This window comes from Pelodiscus sinensis, chromosome 5 (assembly GCF_049634645.1).
Source record: "Pelodiscus sinensis isolate JC-2024 chromosome 5, ASM4963464v1, whole genome shotgun sequence".
Lineage (NCBI taxonomy): Eukaryota > Metazoa > Chordata > Testudines > Trionychidae > Pelodiscus > Pelodiscus sinensis.
Window position 1 is genome coordinate 110,486,004 of NC_134715.1, and position 21,313 is coordinate 110,507,316.

The window sequence follows — 21,313 nt, forward strand, 5'->3', positions numbered from 1 at the left end:
ATCTTTTTCTGTAGTATTTAATAATAAATTGAGACCATTGTAAATTATATAGGGTAGGAACTTTGTTTCTCTGTTATGTACAGTGTTAAACACACTGTGATAGTTACAGTGTTTATCGAGGTTTCTAGTGGAGACTATGTTCCCACTTGACAATACTTTGTAAAGAAAATTAGAGGGGTTGAATAATTTTGCTGTACACTTCTAAAATCCATTCAGATAACTTCATTTGAAAATTAAGTGCATATTGGTTTCTAAAAACAATACACAGGTTCGTATTTCTTTGTCATGATGAAAAATAAACCCATTCTTAACTTTTTAGCTCATCACTATGAACGTTTAATGTCATAAACTATAATAAATTTATCCAAAACTGTTATACAATTATAACAATAGCTATTCAAGCAATACCATTAATGTCCATCATTTATCATGTCGTCTTTCGTGGAGAAACTAATGGATGTTTTCTGCCCCTCTTTTTCCTTTATATTCCAGTAGCCAATGACATAATTTGCAAATGCATAAAGATTCATCTTGCCAAATAAATATCTTCGCTTGTCAGATTATGCATTTTCTGCACAGAAGTCAAAGAGAATATGACCTTTGTTCTAATACACATTCATTTCTTTGGTACATCATGGTCTTTAGTAGTGGGAATTTAGATTTCCATAAATTATTAGTGAGCAGCCCTTCCAGAAGCAAGAAATGTGAACTTTCTCCATCATAGGGTCTCCTTTGAAAATCCTCATTCGCTGTTTGTAAGGTTTTTCTGGATGTTTGTGTTATAACTCATATATCAGTATTTTTTTTAATTATGTTGCCCAGTAGGGATGAAAGTGACTAGTTGAGTATATGATAAGCCTAGGCTTATTAGTTAATCTTCTTGAGTACTCAAATTTCTCTGTATCAGAGGCAGCAAAGGAGGGAGGGAGCAAGAGCTGGTGCTGGGGGAGGTGGCTTAAAAAACAGCTCCCCACGCAGACCGGCTGTCTGTTGCCTCTGTTTGTTGGAGTCTAGCTCCTGGTGGACAGAAGCTGCTGCCAGGAGAGGGAGGGAGTGGGGGAGACTGCTATGAAACAGCCTCTGTCTGTGGCAGCCAGAACTGGCTGTGGACAGAGGCAGCAAGTGGGGTGGGGAGTGCTTGTAATCAATAAAATTAACCGATAAGCCAAGGCTTATTGATTAATCGTGTAGTGAACTACACGTTAACATCTCTAGTGCACATAAAATTCATGTGGTGGGAGTGGGGCCAAGTGGGTTCTGTATGTGGGAGGGAACTCAGGGCTGGGGTCAAAAGTTGGTGTGCAGAAGTCTGAGGACTCCGGCTGGAGGTGCAGGCTCTATGGTAGGGCTGAGTTGAGGGTCTCAGCATCAGGATGCAAGGGCTCTAGCTGGAAGTAGAGCCTGGGGTGGGCTGAGGATGAGGAGTTCAGGGTAGAGAAGGGGGTTTGGGGAAGGAGTGAGGGTGCAGGAGGGAGTTCTGGGTTAGTGGAGTAGGCTTTTGGGTTGGGGCTAGGGATGAGAACTTTGGGGTGCAGAAGCGTGCTCATGGTTGTGGGGAGCTCAAGATGGGGCAGAGGGTTGGCACATGGGCTTACCTAGAAAGCTCCCTGCTGGGGACAGTGAGGAGCGGTCCCCTTCCTCCAGTTCCAGCAGCTTGGTGCTAGGACCAGTGGGGAGGGATGTCCCTCCACAGATAGTGGCAGCTCAGTGCTGGCCTGGTGAGGAGTGGTCCCCCCCACATCCCTAGCTGCTCAGTATTGGAGTCAGCAGGGATGAGCTCCCCTCTACCAATCACGGCAGCTTCAGGACTTGGGGAGAGAGATCTCTTCTAGCTAGGTACGTGAATGACTAGTTGACTATTCGATAAGGATAGAGGCAGCAAGTGGGTGGGGAAAGTGACTACTAATCAGATGTTCAACTAGTCGTTCACCTCCCTAGTGGGGATGATTGAATCCCCCACTGGCCCTGTGCTCCCCACACTGCTTTCGCTTTTGAAGCGTAGCAATAGCTTGGGGGAACTTAGGCTCTGTGTCTTTTAATTGTTAAATGAGTGGAATGGGTGCTGGGATATAGCAGAACAGGAGTACGAAATTGAGACAGGTAGCAAGGATGTGTGAGTAGCCAAAACAGTAGAAAGTATATTAAACAGAAAAACAAAGGAAGGGGCATTCACCTGGATGTAGAGAGAAGAGCATGTGATACAGGCAGTCCCCGGGTTACTTACAAGATAGGGACTGTAGGTTTGTTCTTAAGTTGAATCTGTATGTAAGTCGGAACTGGCGTCAGCCGCTGCTGAAACTGATCAGTTTCAACCGCGGCTGAATCTGGACGCCAGTTTTGACTTACATACAGATTCAACTTAAGAAACCCAGGCGTCCCCAAGTCAGCTGCTGCTGAAACTGATCAGCGGCTGATTCCAGGAAGCCTGGGGCAGAGCAACTCTGCCTCGGGCTTCCTGTAGTCAGCCGCTGGTCGGTTTCAGCAGCGGTTGACTTGGGGACGCCTGGGGCAGAGCAGCTGGGGTGCTGCTGGGTTGCTCCAGTAGCGCAGCTCCTCGGCGCTACTGGAGCAACCCAGCAGCACCCCAGCTGCTCTGCCCCAGGCGTCCTGATTCAGCCGCTGCTGAAACTGACCAGCAGCGGCTGAAACCAGTGGCGCTGCGGGACCAACCCGGCAGCCCCCAGCTGTTCTACCCCAGGGGTAGGCAAGAAAAGCCTGGTCTGCTGGGGGGGGGGGACACTAGCTGCACCTCTAGCTGCAACCCCCCCCCCCCAGCAGACCAGGGGGATAGGAGCAAAGCCTTGGAGCACGCCCACAGCGGGACAGCCCAAGCGTGCCTGGGCTGTCCCGCTGGGGGCATGCTCCAAGGCTTTGCTCCCCGTCTCCCTGCAGACAAGGGAGATGGAGAGCAAAGCCGCTGAGCACGCCCGCAGTGGGACAGCCTGGGCGCGCTTGGGCTGTCCCCCTGCGGGCGTGCTCCAAGGCTTTGCTCTCCGTCTCCCTGGTCTGCAGAGAGACGGGGAGCAAAGCCGCGGAGCACGCCCGCAGCGGGACAGCCTGGGTGCGCTTGGGCTGTCCCCCTGCGGGCGTGCTCCGCGGCTTTGCTCCTGTCTCCCTGGTCTGCTGGGGGGGTCCAGTGGCTTTGCTGGACCCCCCCAGAAAACCAGGGGGACAGGAGCAAAGCCACCCAGGCGGTGGGAGTCCCGCTGCCTGGGCGGCTTTGCTTGGGGCAAACGAGCAAAGCCGCCCAGGCAGCGGGACTCCCACCGCCTGGGCGGCTTTGCTCGGGTGTCCCTGGTCTGCTGGGGGGGTCCAGCGGCTTTTCTGGACCCCCCCCCCCCCAGCAGACCAGGGAGACCGGGAGAAGCTTTTCTCGCCCTGGAGGACACGGGTGGCGACCCGCCGCCCATGAACTCCAGGGCGAGAAAAGCCCTGTTCGTAAGTGCGTATCCGACATAAGTCGGATCCGCGTAAATCGGGGACTGCCTGTACTTGGTTTACTTGTCGTCTTAAATATATCCCTATGACTTAATGTATTTAGTGGTGTGAGTTCTGTTGAACAAACTACATCTGTGTTCCAAGTAATAAGTTCCTTCCTATTTATTTGTGTACAAGTCAAGGTGTTAGATGTTGGTGCATTAATTTATAAATCCCGATATAGTCTGGATAACTAGGAGAGCAGTAGTTTATGTGCCATTCTGACAGCTAAAGTCAGATGTGGCAGCTCTACTCACAATCAGAGTAACTTTTTGGTACTAAAAGCAGGCTATTCAAAGATTTGCTTGTGCTTAACCGGACATCAACTCCCTGACACCATCAATTACTTCAGCACTTTGATAGCCTTTACTTTTGCCTTTCAGGTTTACAGTTGGTGCGCCCCAAGCCCCAAGTCCAGAGCTGTCCTGGACCCATATGCATAATATGCAGATGCATAAGTCACTCAAAATGTAGGGCACCACTGGTTCTTAAACTTTGTCAAATTAAGTGTAAAAATATAATAAGAAAATCCAAAAAGGAGTTTGAAGAAGAGCTAGCCAAAAACTCAGAAAGTAATAGCAAAATGTTTTTAAGTACACAAGAAGCAGAAAGCCTGCTAAACAACCAGTGTGGCCCTTGGATGATTGAGATGCTAAAAGAGCACTCAAAGATGATACATTCATTGCAGAGAAGCTAAATGAAATCTTTGCTTCAGTCTACATGGTGAGGCTATTGGGAGATTTCCAAATCTGAGCCATTCATTTTAGGTTGACAAATCTGAGGTATTGTCTCAGATTGAGGTGTCATTAAAGGAGGTTTTGGAACAAATTGATAAACTAAATAGCAACAAATCACTGGGACAAGATGGCATTCACCCAAGAGTTCTGAAAGAATTCAAATGTGAAATTGTGGAACTACTAACTGTGGTTTGTAACCTATCCTTTAAATCAGCTTCCATACCTAATGACTGGAAGATAGCTAACGTGATGCCAATATTTAAAAGGGGCTCTAGAGATGATCCTGGCAATTACAGATTGGTAAGTCTAATGTCAGTAACAGGCAAATTAGTTGAAACTATAGTAAAGAATAAAATTGTCAGACACATAGATGAACATAATTTGTTGGGGGAAAGTCAACATGGTTTCTGTAATGGGAAATCATGCCTTACTAATCAACAAATGTGGACAAGGGGGATCCAGTAGATATAATATACTTAGATTTCCAGAATGCCTTTGGCAAGGTCCCTCACCAAAGGCCCTTAAGTAGAGTAAGTTGTAATGGGATAAGAGGGAAAGTCCTTTCATGGATTGATAACTAGTTAAACAACAGGAAACAAAGGGTAGGAATAAGTGGTACATTTTCAGAGTGGTGGGAGGTAACTAGTCGTGTCCCCTAAGTGTCTATCCTGGGACCAATCCTATTCAACTTATTTATATGTGATCTATATAAAGGGGTAAACAGTGGAGTGGCAAAATTTGCAGATGATACCAAACTGCTCAAGATAGCTAAGACCAAATCATACTGTGAAGAGCTTCAAAAAGATCTCACTGAACTAAGTGATTGGGCAACAAAATGGCAAATGAAATTTAATGTTGATAAATGTAAAGTAATGCACAATGGAAAAAATAATCCCTACTATACATACATTATGAAGTAGACTAATTTGGCTACAACTGAAGAGAGATCTTGGAGTCTTTGTGGCTAGTTCTATGAAAACATCCACTCGGTGTGCAGCGGCAGTCAAAAAAGCAAATAGAATGTTAAGAATCTTTTAAAAAGAGATAGAGAATAAAATAGAAAATATCTTATTACTTTTATATAAAACCACGGTACGCCACATCTGGAATACTGTATACGGATGTGGTCTCCTCACCTCAAAAAAGATATATTAGGATTGGAAAAGGTTCACAAAAGGGCAACAAAAATGATTAGGGGTTTGAAACGGGTTCCATATGAAGAGAGATTAAAAAGACTTGTACTTTTCAGCTTAGAAAAGAGGAGACAAAGGGGAGATATGATAGAGATCTATAAAATCATGACTGGTGTAGTAAAAGTGAATAAGGAAAATTTATTTACTTATTCCCACAATATAAGAACTAGGGGTCACCAAATAAAATGAATAGGCAGCAGGTTTAAAACAAACAAAAGGAAGTTTTTCTTCACTCAGCACATAATCAGCCTATGGAACTCCTTGCCAGAAGATGTGGTGTGAAGGCTATGACTTTAACAGGGTTCCAAAAGGAGCTAGATAGATTCATGGAGGTTAGGTCCATCAATGGCTATTATGCAGGATTGATAGGAATGGTGTCCCTAGCCTGTTTGTTTGGAAATGGGTGACACGGGGGGATCACGTGAGGATTAACTGTTGCGTTCCCTCCCTCTGGGGCATCTGGGATTGGCCACTGTTGGCAGAAAGGATACAGATCTGAGTGGACCATTGGTTTGACCCAGTATGGCCGTTCTTATGTTCTTAACATCCACCTACCTGCCTCTACCTATCCCTATTCTGCACCTCTGTTTCCTTTGGAGAGAATCTAATTTACTTAAAAGTGAAAAAGGCTGCCAGACCTATTAGTAGAACATGGAACCTCTAAAAGAGCCATTCAAATAGAAATGAAGCCCATTAATAGGAATTTGCCACCCCCAGGTGTATACTATCAGTTTTTTTAATTCAGTATGTCAGTCTATAGAGCCTTAGTTTAAAATTAAAAATTTTTTTGATTAGTGTGTTGCTGAAGATTATAAAATCAAATCTCTCAAAAATTGTCCTGCCCTCAGCTGCCATTGTGCATAGTGGCACCAGTTTAATAGTGCTGCTTAGGGCCCCCTAAATCCTAGGGATATCCTGCCCAAGTCGTCTTGAAGCATACTCCTGCAGTGTCCAGCTCTTAACTACCGGACACTCAGAGAAATGACCAGGTAAACTGCCCCTACAGTCTGTGCATCACCCACACAACAGCTTAAATATAACATGACGCTGAGATACAGTTATATAAAAACGTAAGTTTTATTATTTAAGGCTGAGATTTAAGAGGCAGTGAGTAAAGATAACAAATGGAGGCAGAATGGTTACATATAAAACAAAAAATAGAACATGCTTCCTGGAGTCTAAACTTTTAACAGTCTAAAACTCTTGTCTAATACAGTTAGTCTCACCATAAGCAAGCTCACCGCATTTGCAACCAACATGGTTGGGCTCCCCCTTTAGTAAATATAAAAAGTGCTGTCTTTTTTAATTTTCTTTATGAAGGGAAAAAAACAGTCCTTTTGACTTCTTATAACTCCAATATTAATTGTTTTGTCCCCAATGTCAGGATGACCCCTGTGGTTTATTCCCTGATATACTGGCTTAATGTTGCATTTCTATCCTTGTGTTGATGTTGTGTTGGTATACAGTGCTTATTTACATGTGAACCAAGGCAAATATACATCCTTTGGTCAAAATCTGCTTATCAACCTTGCTTTGGTTCAGATTTTAAAACATTTTAAATGTCATCAATACATAAATCTCTCAGCAGTTATGAAAATCAGTATGACATAAGTTTTTATTAGATATTTCACTTGACTCTCTTTGGATAAATACTATGTAAGCAATATGTTGGGTATAGCGAGTTCTGTAAAATCAGGGAAGCGATAGATAAGGTTAACATACTATTTTTCTATGTTGGTGATTATTCAGAAACGGCATAATATAAAAGCTTCAAAAGTGACTTCATTCTTTGTCTTTCAATGAGTCTTCAGTTATGTGGTGCTGAAGGGCTGGATTTTCAAAGATGTTTAGATGCTTAGTGGGATTTTCAGAACTGTCAAGATGACTAACTTCTTTTGAAATCAGTGGAAGTTAGGGTTCCTGCTGACAATCCCAGAAAATGCTAGATTCACAAAAGATCTTGGGTGCTTATCTGCCACTTTAGTTGCCTGAATCCCAGAATCAGGCCTGACTTGGATGCACAAAACCTCCGCCCATTTGCCATCTAATACTGAATTGTTTAAACTCGCTCAGTGCCTATATTTTTCTATTAAAAGTTCCTTAGGCACCTGTTTCTGCCTTTGAACATGTGTGTAACTGCCTCACTCCAGTCATTTGGATACCTGAGCCCCAAGGCTAGTCACAAACCAGTGTACTAGTCATCCCCCAGATTTGCAAAGGGGACCCAATCAGGAGTACAGGATCTTTCGAAATGGGGCATTTCTGTCAAAAATGCCCTGTCTAAATTCCTGGTTTTTTTTAAAAAAAAAAGCTCCGTTTCGAAAAATAGCAGCGGCTGCCATTATGCAAATGAAGCACGGGATATTTAAATCCCGGCTTCATTTGCACTTTCACTACGTCTAATTTACATCCCTCTGCCAATAGAAGGGTTTAGTTTAGACGTACTCTTAGTTTTCTCTTTTCTAAACTAAACAAGCCCAGTGTATCTTTAGACAGCTAAATGTCTTTAAAAATCTGGCCCTTATCACTTTGAAAATGAGATTTAGGTTCCTAAATCCCAAATGGACTCCTGTAAGCTAACCATAATCTAAAATTAGGAAACCCATTAAAAGGGAAAATTATGGCAGAACTATTTAGTAGCTAAATGTCCTTATACAACAGGGGGGAAATTATTGAAAAAGAGTACAGGTATACATTGATTCTAACTGATAACTATGTGTCTGGACTAGAAAACTGAAGAAAGTGGCTAAATATCACAATTACGATACAGTTCAAAAATTACAGGGATGTGAATGACTAGTTGACTATCCGATAAGCAAAAGCCTTATCGGATAGTTGACTGGTTGCTCTCCTCCATCTGAAAGAGGCAGCAAGGGGGGAGGGTGAAGAGGAGGGTGTGCTTCAAAGCGGCAGTGCCGCATGGAGACTGGGGCAAAAACTTGGGCTCCATGCGGCACTACCGCTTTGAAATGCTGCTTGCAGCCCAGGCCAACTGGGAGTCCACATTCCACGCAGCATTGCCGCTTTGAAATGCTGCACGGAGCCTGATGCTGGGCTCCCCGCAGCATTTCAAAGCGACAGCTCCACATGGAGTCCGGGGTCAGAGTCCCCAGCTGACCTTGGGCTCCATGCAGCACTGCCACTTTGAAACACCACAGGGAGCACAGGGCCAACAGGGGACTGCTTGAGTCCTCCACTGGCCCCATGCTTCCTGCAGCGCTTTCGCCTTTGAAGTGTAGCAACAGCCCTGGGGCTGTTGCTGCACTTTAAAGGCAGAAGCACACTTATCAACTAATTGAATAGTTAATGCAAATTGCCAAGACTATTCGATTAGTCAAAACTCATTATTGACCAAAATGCTCAAGTTAGTTGTCAGATCCTATTATAAAGGACAACTAAAAGTGAAGAGTTAGAGGGCAAAAGTAAAGGCCGTTAAGTTCAATTTATTTTTAGTGAGAAGTCACAAGTTATAAATCGTTTTCAGGGTCTCTGACGGTCAGAGATGATGTCAAGTGAACAGAATCTTGCAAAAAGAAAGTACAAGACCTCACGTTTCTTCGTGAATTATTAATTTGTCTGGTGTGTGTGTGTAAAATTGTGACACTAATGTGCTCTTTTAAATGTCTTAATTTGACAGAGTTACCACACTTCCTTCAAGCATTTATAATTCTCATTCTCACCCTTATCCTCCAAGGAAGAAAAGTGTAAATGTTAAGAACATTTTTGTTCCCTATTCCTTCTTGGCTAGTTCTTTATTTGTGAAATATGAATTATATTCCAAAGAGATTCTCCTTTAAGAGGTAAATGACAGACACACAATGCCTATTTAATTTTCTCTTTAAATTACTTTGGTAAGTGCCCTTTTGGCTTTAAGTTTTATCTAAATTATATATTTTAAAGGGAAGTATACCAATTTAAAACATTTGTATTCTGTTGCAACTATTAGATATGCCATGTTCTGTCTTTTCTCCTTTTAGGTGAGAAACCTTTTGAATGTAACATTTGTGGGAAACACTTCTCACAGGTGGGAATATTTTATTTTATGATATTTAAAGTTAAACTAAATGCATTTGTGTTTTGATTTTAAAAATAAACTTAGTTTTGTTTATGGTGACATACCATGGCCTTATCCAGTGTTACAATCCTAAATTTATTTTTTAGCCATCTGTGGTGGCTTTTGAAAAATACTCATTACAGTTTCTAAAATTTCTTTAAGATATTTCTGCCTTTTTTTTCTTCTACTTTTATGTAGCACTTCTGTCACCTCTCCCTCAATCTGTCTTTTATTTTTGTGCTTTTTTCTCAGCAGTTGGGTTCATAGTTATATAGATTTCAGAAAAAAAGTCCTCCATATATTTAAAATCAAGAGTACATTTACTGCCAAATTGTAACCATGTGGTACCTAAAGTATACATGTACTTCATCTAGGAATACAATTTGGCTGTGTCTAGACTACATCCCTCTATCAGCAGAGGGATGTAAATGAAGCACTTTGAAAGTGTAAATGAAGCCGAGATTTAAATATCCCGTGCTTCATTTGCATAATCACGTAATGGCGGTCTGTCGAAAAAGCACTATTTCGAAATTGAAACCACAGTCTAGATGTGGTATACTGCACATACTGGAGTCTTCCTATACACCTCATTTTTTGAGGTTTACATGATCTTTCAAAAAAGTGCCCCGTTTTCGAAAGAACCACGTCTAGACTGTGGTTTCAATTTCGAAATAGCCCTTTTTCGAAAGAGCGCCATTACATAATTATTCAAATGAAGTGCGGGATATTTAAATCCCGGCTTCTTTTGCTCTTTCGAAGTGCTTCATTTACATCCCTCTGCCCACAGAGGGATGTAGTCTAGACGTAGCCTTTGAGTGGTATTTAGAGGAACAGTGGAGTCAGTCTTGTATACTATTATTTTTATATGCTGTAAAGCAAATGCCTCTTAGTCATATATATAATTTGTTGCACATACTGTAGTCTTCCTATACACCAAATGTAGCTATGCGGACCTCTTCAGAGGTCCAGATATGGAAAACTGAGTAGCTGATAATTGCATAACTACAGTCAGACTAATTTCTTTTTAGCCAAAGTTCAAATGGTTCCAAAGCCTGACATAATAATCCAGTTTAAATTTACTTAGAAAATAAAAGTTGGAATTTTTTTCCTGATAACCTGGCCCTGACTTTTAGCTGCGCCTCGACTTGACCTTCATTATTTAAATTGCAAAGTTTCAGGTATTGTTAAATTCGTTGGCATTTGCACACCTCAGGCACCTCACTACTTGACTTACAGGTACTATCAGGTAGGTTGTTAAAAGGATCCAGTTTGTTGTGTCCCTAAAATTTCATCAGCAATATTAGAGATCACTTCTGAAAATTCAGGACTTGGCCTTTTAATTGTAATTTATTATCTGTACTTACAGTTTAACTATATTCCATCTTTTATTTATATGAGAATACTTATCCATTACAAGAGGAGTGTGTGTAAGAGGGTGAGACTGAGAGAAATAGTCAAGTGTGTGTTTTATACTGAAATAGATTCAATTTAAGTGTGAGGTCCAGCCCCACATTCAGTGTGTGATTGTGCTTAGCCAGTCATTTTGGACACTGTTTTAAGTACATATGAGCCATAGAAAACACATTTTTCTTTTGTTGAAGATTGACATTCTAAAAGCATGTCTACGCTACAAAATTAGGTTGATTTTATTTAATTTGACTTTGAACATCTGATTTAATAAATGTGATTTTGCATGGTAATGGGTGCAGGTTGTCAGCCTTTGCTGTCTGACTCACAACAAGCCTTGTTCCACAGAATGCTTGTCTAAGCTCTTTTATTTTCACATTGTATTGCTGTGTGTCCCTGGTGTAGGTCTTATACACCATGCCCTGAATGCTTTTGACATAGATATCAACATTCCTTCTGCTAGTTCAGAGCTCTGCCTATATAGACTCTTTCCCCTCCGACAACCGTCAGATGAGCTGTCTCCTGAATGCTTCTTGCTGGAGAAGTTTATGACCCTGGTCATGCATGCTCAGCTGTGCTGGTGAGCTCTCCATCTTGCCCCAATAGGAAATGAACCATCAAGTTCCCCGGGGGCTTTTCCTTATCTCCTGGCTGAGGAGCACTGGTGTTTAAAGTGCTCTGCAGAACACAGAGTAATCTGGATCATCACCTGTAGGCCAATAACTCTGAATTACAATACAGTGTTTTTACACTGTCCTTAATTCTAGGCATGAATGTCACCTCAGGCTTTACTCCACTGGTTCAGGTGGAGTAAAGGGGTCAATTTTAGCCCTTTAGGTCGACAGGAGGTGACTGGGCAGTGTAGACACACTCATTACAAATTTGACCTAATGCTGAATTAATTGATGTAAGCTCATAGTGTAGACCAGCCCTAAGTATCAGAACGGATATAACCATTAAAAGCAGCTTTTCAAAATGGTTGTAAAGATACACTAGCCTAGGCACAAGAACACATTGCTGCCTTTCATCCTGATGAGGATAAGAAAATATGGTTGGTGTATTTGATCATAAAATATTTTTTGCTTCAGGTAAGCAGAACAGCCTTTTTCAAGGCTGGTCTAGGTTACTGATGGGGGATTTCTGTGAGGGGAGAGGAAACAGTATGTATGTCACAGATATGACAAACTTAAGACATTTCTTATGTAACAGACTTTGTTTTTAATTAATTCTTTTAACTTTCCATCTGTTGAGAAAAGGTACTGAAAACTTTAATTTCTCATTTTAACTACTCTTAAGCAGTTTTTCTCCCCCATCGTAATTTCCTGAAGGTGCAGCTAGTCAAATGTTAGTACAGGATATTCATATTTGCAAAATATAAGGTCTACAGCCATCAAATGAAATGTATCTCCTTCTCTCTTCTTTCCTTATGACAACAACTCAAAAACAAGCACATGCATCTGACGAAGTGGGTCTTTGCCCACGAAAGCTTATGCTCCTACACTTCAGTTAGTCTATAAGGTGCCACAGGACTCCTCGCCACTTTTGCAGATTCAGACTAACACGGCTACCCCTCTGATACTCAAAAACAAGCTGTGACTTAAAAAAGCGGTGTTTAAAATTTTGTTTTTCTTGGCTTAATATACTGGTGAATATTGGTAAAGGAAGGGTAAAATAGTGAAATTCCAGGCCTGTCCTCTTAGCATCTCTCTCTCCATTCTGCAAATACAATACCATTACCACCATCTTACCAAAAAGTAAAGTGCAAAAAAAATAGACTTCTGATTTTATAATGACTAGGTCCTCCCACATTCCTCTGCTGTCACAGCCTGTAAGCATGGGAGATTACAGCATTGTTCGCTCTAGCCTTCATCTGTTGTGCCTTTGGACCCAGTCTTGCATCTGTCCAGCGAATGGATTTCCATTGAAGTCAATTGCAGTTCCAAGTGCACAGCAGATGCTAAATCAGTATTACTTTTTGTACTTAGAAATACATGAAAGATTAAAGTAGTAAAAATTGGACTGGACATAAGATGATGAGCAAAAGGAACCTACTTTACTCGGCTTTTGGAGAGATGAAAAGAGTCCTTTTGCTTCCCAATATATGTCTTTCCACACTACCAGTATACCAGCTGCTTGCCTGCATGATATTCTGCCATCCCTCTTCTCTGCAATCACTGATAACATTGCAGGTCTCTTGTGTAACTTTTTCTGATGAGTCTCTCTCAAGACATTTTCTGTGAATACCTGTTCGTAAGACATGCCATTTGAGCCTGAGATTGTTTTGGTCAAAGATTTGTAATAGGATCAAACCAACTGTCCTCTTTTTCTGAGGTAGTCTATGAAATGCAACCAGGATCAGTCTGGCTCAGAAATCCCACTCGCTTACCTTTAATATATCTTCCTTTCATCAAAATGTCAAGTGTCTTCCTATCCCTCATCTTCCTATCAGTCAGTATTATTCCTTTGCAGGGTTGAAGCCCAGGGATCAGGCCAAAAGTGACAGGACAATGATATACAGCAGAAACTCAGAGTTAGGAACATCTTGGGAATGGAGGTAGTTCGTAACTCTGAACAAAATGTTATGGTTATTCTTTCAAAAGTTTACAACTGAACATTGACTTCATGAAATTGTGAAACTTTGCTAGGCCAAGAAAGATGCTGATCTTGATCATCTTAATTTAAATGAAACAAGCACAGAAACAGTTTCCTTACCATGTCAATTAAAAAAAAAAAACTTTCTTCCTATTTTTAGTAGTTTACATTTAACACAGTACTGTACTGTATTTACTTTTTATTTTTTTTAAATCTGTGCTGCTGCCTCATTATGTACTTCCAGTTCCAAATGAAGTATGTAGTTTACTGATCAGTTCATAACTCTGGTGTTTATAATTCTAAGATTCTTCTGTCCTTGTTTCCTAGGCTTCAAATTACTCCTGTAAAAAAGGTATCAGAACTGCTAATAAGTTCATTGTCCTAGCATCCTTTGGAGATAGGATCATGGATTTATTTGCATAAGAAAATTAACCAGAAAAGCTATTTTGTAATAGCTCCCCATGGATATTGTTGTTCCAGAATAAGAGTGTCCAAATTGGAAACTGTTCCAGAATAGCTGTTGTACTTTGAATTCTCACACTGTGTTAATCTAAAATAACTTTTAAGTATGAACAGTCCCTGTATTCCTATTTGTTCTGTGGTGCAGTGGAGACAGAGGTTCTGCCCTTTCCATGGTGTGGGTACTTCAGGCTTCCCAGATTTTACCTCTCCAGGGAGAATCTCCCTCTTCCCAAACCCCAGTTTTATGTTGTCAGGTTATACAAAGGAGAGGTTCTCTTAGTCAAGATTCCCATTGTTCTCAGACCTCCAGAGATCTGCTCATAGACTCTGAGTCTCCAGAACACTTGCCCAGTTCCCATTCCTGTTACTGATTTCAACCTTCTGACTCTTTGAGAGTATAAGAGCGAACCTGATATTTTTCTAAAAGACTTTGAAATGGTTAAAAACAAGCTGTTTCAGGGTGAAATCTATGGTCATTTTTCATCTGTATGGATTCTTTGCAATGCGTTTCACCTCACTTTTTCCTTTGTTGTTTTGACCTCTGATGTCAAGTTCCTTTTACCTCCTTTTGCTATTTCCATAAACTTTGGTTGTCCAAGTTGCTGAAATTGCCTATGAGCATTTCAAGGAGAGAGAGACAGAATCAGAAGCATGACCCTTGAGGATAGTTCCTCTGATCTTTCTTTATCTAGGAAGGGCACTAAATAAAGGTAATTAAGAATCTCTGTATACTTCATAAGAGAGATGTATCTCATAGGGATATAAAATCCCATTTAAAAGTTAACCGGTTAAACATTATGGTTAACCAGTTAACTGGGATCCTGCAGGCCATACCCGCCGTTCTACATGCTGCTCCGGCCAGGCCAGGCCAAGCCTGCTGCACTGTGGGTGGGAGCTGCGTGGGCTGGGCCCACCACACCCTGGATGGGAAGCTGCTCGAGTTGGGCTACTCTTGCTGCATCACACTGTGAGCACAAGGCTGGCCGGGTTGGGCCTGCTGCGCTGCGAGTGGGGAGCTGCTCTAGTCTTGCTGGCCTACTAGTTATCCTACTAGTTTATAGTTATCCCTATAAACATGCCTTAAGGCTGATGCTTACTGCTTAAATAGTTAACCCACATCCCTAATATCTTACATTTTCTACTCAAGCTGAATTTAAATAAAGCCAAATCAGTTTCTTTGAGTGTTCTAAAATTGCAAAAAGGCTGGTAAGTATTAGCATGTGACCTTGGAATCAAGTAAAACATTCTCAGACAATGTTCAGGGTTCCTCCCTCCAACATGTTTATGTCTTGCATATACAGTTGGAGTCTTAGAGGATTATCTATTCAGAACCATCACTGATCTTCACTACTCAGGCTATGTAAACACTACATCTGTCATGGCACATCTTTTGCCCTGCAGGTATGGTGCTGTACAATTGCAGTGTAGGCACTCGTTCCAGCAAATAAGGGGTTCTTCCATCGCTTTAGTTCTGGTCTGCTCAACTTTGGATGCCCTGGGGGCCACAGTGATACTCACAGCATATGGCAAGGGCTGCAAGTTAAGTGTGGTTACATATATATGCAGATAGTTTCTTTCACATTGATGGGCATGAATACAAAGATTAAGGCAAGACTACACAACACACAGGCACCGTTTAAGTCAGTTCTGCTGATATTAATAAAATGCAATACTTACCTGATTTCCACCCATATGACAGCACTTTTAATGAACAATGACAGTCCAGGAATTTAACTACTAAAACGCATCTCAACAGAAGACCATTATATTGACTCGCTATTGTGGAGTGTGTTCCCAGTGGAGGCCATGTTCAAAGGATCCTCGTGTTGAGCCCCACGTAAACCCAAACTGCACCGTGGACAACATGAGGCCCATGGACCACATGTTGAGAAGCCCCGCTGTAGTTAATCCACCCCTCCAAGAAACTTCTGTTGATCTAATGATTCTACACCAAAACTTAGGTCAGCTTAACAATGTTGCTCAGGGGTGTAAATTTTTCCCATCCTTGTGTGATAGTGTAGTTATGTTGACTTAAGTTTTAGACGTAGCCTAGGCCAAACGGTTATTAGGAAGAAGTATGCATCATGCGTCTGGACTTCTTATTTGCCTTGCTTGATATTTCAGCGTGACTTTTGCAGGAAAGGGAAGATATACAAGGAAAAAATACTTACCAGTGATTTGTTTGATCATAGTCTTCTCCTCTTCCTTATCCTACTTTCTTCTTTTGTTGGGGGTATTTTTGTGGCTTTTGAAGTACTCAGACTTGCGTACTGTGATGGCAGAGTCAGGGTTCCCCCGATTCTGCACCCCCGTAGCAGCCAGAACAGTCTCCACCAGCCAGCAGAATAGAGAGGGGTTCATTGATTTTCCAGAATACAGCACAGCATAGACGTGATGTGGCAGTTGGAGGGGGGCTAGGATGCCCCAGACCCCTTAAGATGGGGTGCCTGAGGCCTTAGTCTCCAAGCTCCCTCCCTAGACTGTCTCCATCATGTTTCCAGCCCCTGACTAACTCTTCCTCCCCCCACGTACTTCCTTTGTTCCAACCTCCTTCCCTCCCCCCAGTCAGAACCGGTCAAGGCAGTGTCTGGCACCCCTGCTGGGCCATGCTCACAGGCAGGGCCAGCAGGGGACAGCCCAAGCCTTGTGACCAGCAAGATGCCCCACTACATCACAAGTACTTACTAAATAGACAATAGCTGATCATTTTTCTTTGCCTGCTGGTAGTGAATTCAGACATCATGATGTAGTGGTGTTTTATTTGGAGGATAGGAAAGAGGAGACTTAAGACAAATCAGATTACTGGTAAGTAATCCTCTCCCTATGACTATAAACCTGTATGTTGTATTAGGCCTTGTCTATATAAACCCCTGCTGTTGATGTAATCTACTTCACTTCAGCTATGTAAAAAGCGAAGCTGAAGTCGACATACTTACCATGGAGTCCTGTGTGCAGTAGGGTCGGTGAGAGCCGCTCTCCCATCAACAACTCTGCTTGTCCTGATGGAATACCAACGTTGATGGCTGAGTACTCGGGTATCTATTTATCGCATCTAAGCAGACGTGATAAATCGACGGCCGGTGGATCAGTCGCTGCAGCGTTAATCCCCAGCACGGTGGAGACAAGCCCTTAGGTTTTCTCTCTTAACAGGATAAGTCTTTCAGATGTAACTTGTTTCCAAATTGTTTAAATCTGGGCTTCTGGTTTGTTTTTGTTTTTTAATTGCTTCTCTTCTGTTTCACAATTTGCTCTTGTCAATTTATAGTTGCCTAGATAGTTAGGTAGCTATTAGTATAGACAACAGTATTTCTTGATCAAACACCATAATACTTCATTATACAAATGGAACATAGCCTTGAACACTTTAAAATTATGAACTGAAAGCCAGCTTCAGGTTTCTGTTCTTTACCACCTTAACGTACACTCCTACAGACACTGACTGGCTAGTTCTGCCCTCTTTAAACCTTTTATTCCCATCTTTTCAGGCAGGTAACCTACAGACTCATTTACGTCGGCACTCTGGTGAAAAACCATATATTTGTGAAATCTGTGGGAAAAGGTTAGTACAGTTGTTATTCTCCTGTACAGTTACTGTGTCAGTGCTTTAAGACTGTATTTTAATTGTTTAACCCTAATAATAACCCAGAGACCAAGGTTTAGGTAGCATGAATAGTTTGTGCTGATTATACCACCATAGGCTTTTATGGTCTATTTGCCCATCTTTGTGCAGTTCTGCCTTCATTGGAATTCTGGTAAATGACAAGAGATTAACTTTAGTACTTGCTTGTTAAAAGAAAGTACCAAATGATGGGTTGTGCAAAAGTATTTTTTTAGTTCTCTGGGGAGGAAGAAGAGTACAGTAATGCTGAAACTCATCAAACCTGTGCTTTATGGGCTTATTTAGATTTCTGTTCACTGGCAACTTTTTAATTAACTAAAAATATTTCGTGTCTAATTAAACTATTCAACTTACAAAACTTTTGGAAATTCTGACCCATAATGATAAAGTATGTACATTTCTGTGTTTTTCCTTTAAAGCTGTTCGTTGCCATAATGATTTAGACCCAAAATTATTAGGGTTTTGTTTACAAAAATGTGATCAGGAGATAGGTCTTCATTATTTAATTTGAGTTTTTTAAATTTCCTTGAAGTCTTTACAGCTCAAATATTGCTGCATTCTGCACGACAGAAAATACACAAACCTGTAACTGACTTGTCTATTTTACTTTAAGCTGGGCAAAATACAAAAAGTAAATAAATAGTATTAATATAAAAAGTTTGATTGATGATTTGATTGTTAACAATAGATGTTTGAAATTTAAGGTGTTACGCTTGTTTAAAAAATATACCTAACCTGACAATGTCAATTTAATGGCATCTAATGGTAGGGGCTTTTAACATTTTAGTATACTGCCCTCTAACCATGAAAGAATTTTCAAGACTGTTGAAGCATTATGACTTATGCTCTCCAAATGATATCCACTTATGATGAGTAGTAGGATACCCACTTATGATGAGTAGTATGTAGAAATACTTTAACTAAATTTCCAAATTCTATTTCAGGTTTGCTGCTTCTGGTGATGTACAGCGTCACATTATTATTCATTCTGGAGAAAAACCTCACTTATGTGATATCTGTGGCCGAGGTATGCAAGAATTATTTTTTTCTGTCTGTAGGTTTTATGATTGAAATGTGAGTAGTCTTCTTAATCTTAGTGTCTGTTACATTCTTCCAGGGTTTAGTAACTTTAGTAACTTAAAGGAACACAAAAAGACCCATACAGCAGATAAAGTATTCACCTGCGATGAGTGTGGAAAGTCATTTAATATGCAACGGAAATTAGTAAAGCACAGAATTAGGCACACAGGAGAAAGACCATACAGCTGTTCAGCATGTGGTAAGTAAGGTTTAGAATACATACATGTTTATTTTTAAAAGCTAGTGGAAATTCACCTTATTCCCTGAGTGACTTGGAAATAGACAAAGTAACATTGGATTGAAATACCCTTTTCTGGATATCTTTATTTGGTGTAGTTGATGGTTCAAATAGTTTTCAACTTGGTTTATTACCAGTTTACACTCATGCATAGGACTTCACTATTATTTATGGCACAAATGTTACTTTTTCAACAAGGTGTCCTGTATCACCTTTGCAGTAAGCCTTAAACAGTGCTAGACTGAGCACAAATTATTTCACCAAGACGTGTTTAGCTTCCCTCCTAAAGAAGTATGTTGAAAGGACAACTTTAGTGTTTTTGTCCTAAACATTTGGGTGCAATATTCAAATTAAATCTCACTGAATTCTAGTGAAAGCTGATAGCTACCTTTAATCTACCATTTAACTTTTAAAGGGAAGTCTCCTGTGAAAGCATAACTGGGTTAACCCCACAGAGTCTAGAATACTATTTTTCAAATTGTATCACATGGATCCAACTTCCAGGCAGTCTGTAAAGTTGCTGTATTTGATAGCAATTCATCTTTTCTTGTGAGTGTCCAGAGGTTTTAATGATCATTTAAACTCTCACATCCCAAGCACCTCTCAGCATCCTGAGGTGGTACTTAATTATCTTCCTGCAATGCTTGTTGCTTTTGGTATAAGTTCAGTCATGTTCATATGTTCAGAGGACATCAATATCGGAGAGGGATAGCAAACAGGTGAGTTTTAAGTAATGTAAAGCCTTTCACCCAGTCAGCAGAAATAAACTGCAAATACAAATTAGAGAAAATGTAAACAAGTAATTTCTTCCATCACATTAAAATAGGCTTGTTTTAATCTTGTCCCTTTAATATTGTTCTGATTAGCTTTTCTTATAGCCAATTCATCTGGTTTCCACAGAGAAGGTGTAGAATCTAGGCTGAGAACAAAAATGGCCCACAAGAGGATCCATCTCTTAAGAAATAGTCTACCATAGGTAAAAATTCAACACCTATTGGCCCAGTGATAATGTGGCTATGCAAAAAAGTCTGCATTTTTTTAAAATTAAGGGTTAATATAAACAGTTGTATGCAAACTGTAATGCCAAAAAATAAAAATATAGTAATGTGTAGATCAATATATTGTACATCAGTTGCAATTTCCTAAGCTTTCACAGTTTACTTTCATGGTACCTGTCCATATAAAATACAGCATTGAAACAATCATTAATATGGACAAAACCACGTAAAATCAAATTATACTATTTTGAAGAATGTAAAATCGCAGAATCACGGTGTACAATTTCAACAGCAATTTTATAAATTAGAAACATCTTTTTCTTGTAGTGTACTATGATATTGTCAATATCTTTACCCAATTTCAGTCACTTACTATATTGCTGTCTGTAGTTTTATAAGAGTTATTTTACTTCTGGCTTCTGTTTATTCTAAAAAATATACACATACTGCATCTTAAGAAGTTTTTCATTGTTCTTGAATGCTCCAAGCAATAATAAAAATTGCAACACTGAAAATATTCTGTAGCCAAAATGTGCTTATTTACATTATCTATCCTGTTAGGTTTTTATAATAGTAACCATCACTGAAGTATCGAAAATCAAACCTCAGTAGTGAGGCAATTATTATAAGGTATATTTCATTTCTCCAATGAAAAACGTATTAACATGCCATGTTCCTCAGGCTGTTACTGTAGGGATCAAAGTGATTAAATTCAGCAAAGACAGACACAAACTGAGACTAGCAGTTGTTACTAATGCTTGTCACTGCCTTCCAGTGCTATAGGTTGGACCTCCCACGGGACCTGATTGATCCCGGACAAGGGAATTTGCCAGACCATGGGAGGTTGGAGGGCGGGTGCCAGCTTCTCCACTGGGTTCCTCTCTCCAGATTCTGGGCTCCTGCAACCCAGCTGGCTTTGCTGCCACGCTGGGCTCTAGCAGCCCCACAGGCTTCACTGTCATGCTAGCCCTGGGGGCTCTCCTGACCCATGGGCTCTGCTGCCGTGCCAGCCACTGGCAACCTCTGCCACTGGGGCTCTCTGATCCAGCAACATCCGTAGTCCTGTGGACCACGGATGTTGCTGGACCACAGAGGTTCAACCTGTAGTGGGTATTTTTGATACCACAGACTATAAACCAGTGGTCACCAACCAGTAGATTGGGAGCCTCTGACAGGTGATCCTGAGAGGTTTGGCCAAAAGGCTATCAAGTGCCAGCACTTCAGCTGCCCCTCCACCCACTGCTGCACACCTCCTGCCCTTTGTCTTGGAGCTACTCCTCCTCCTGCGGAGCTTCCTGCTTTCTGTGCAGGGCAGGGGAGGGAGAATAGGGGCGCTGATGTCAAGGTGCCCCTCCCATCCTGTATCCTATCTCCACAAAACAGAGAGGGGGCACAACAAGGCTTGGTATGGAGGGTGTTTGTTGGCTGCTTTTGAGAGTGATGCAGGACCAGGACA

The 21,313-nt window shown here is 41.1% G+C and overlaps 1 protein-coding gene across 6 annotated transcripts in view; it reads left to right on the forward strand.

The window, feature by feature from the left end:
- The window catches only part of ZBTB49 (zinc finger and BTB domain containing 49), a 34,405-nt gene that overhangs the window by 8,066 nt on the left and 5,026 nt on the right, over positions 1 to 21,313 (forward strand). For 5 of the 6 annotated variants that reach the window (XM_006128190.4, XM_075930741.1, XM_025187299.2 and 2 more), the window contains exons 4-7: positions 9,385 to 9,431; positions 17,408 to 17,481; positions 18,486 to 18,568; positions 18,659 to 18,820. In XM_006128190.4, coding sequence (XP_006128252.2) covers positions 9,385 to 9,431; positions 17,408 to 17,481; positions 18,486 to 18,568; positions 18,659 to 18,820 — 366 coding nt within the window. The remainder of the gene's footprint in view (positions 1 to 9,384; positions 9,432 to 17,407; positions 17,482 to 18,485; positions 18,569 to 18,658; positions 18,821 to 21,313) is intronic. The other variant, XM_075930740.1, reaches the window with a different exon arrangement.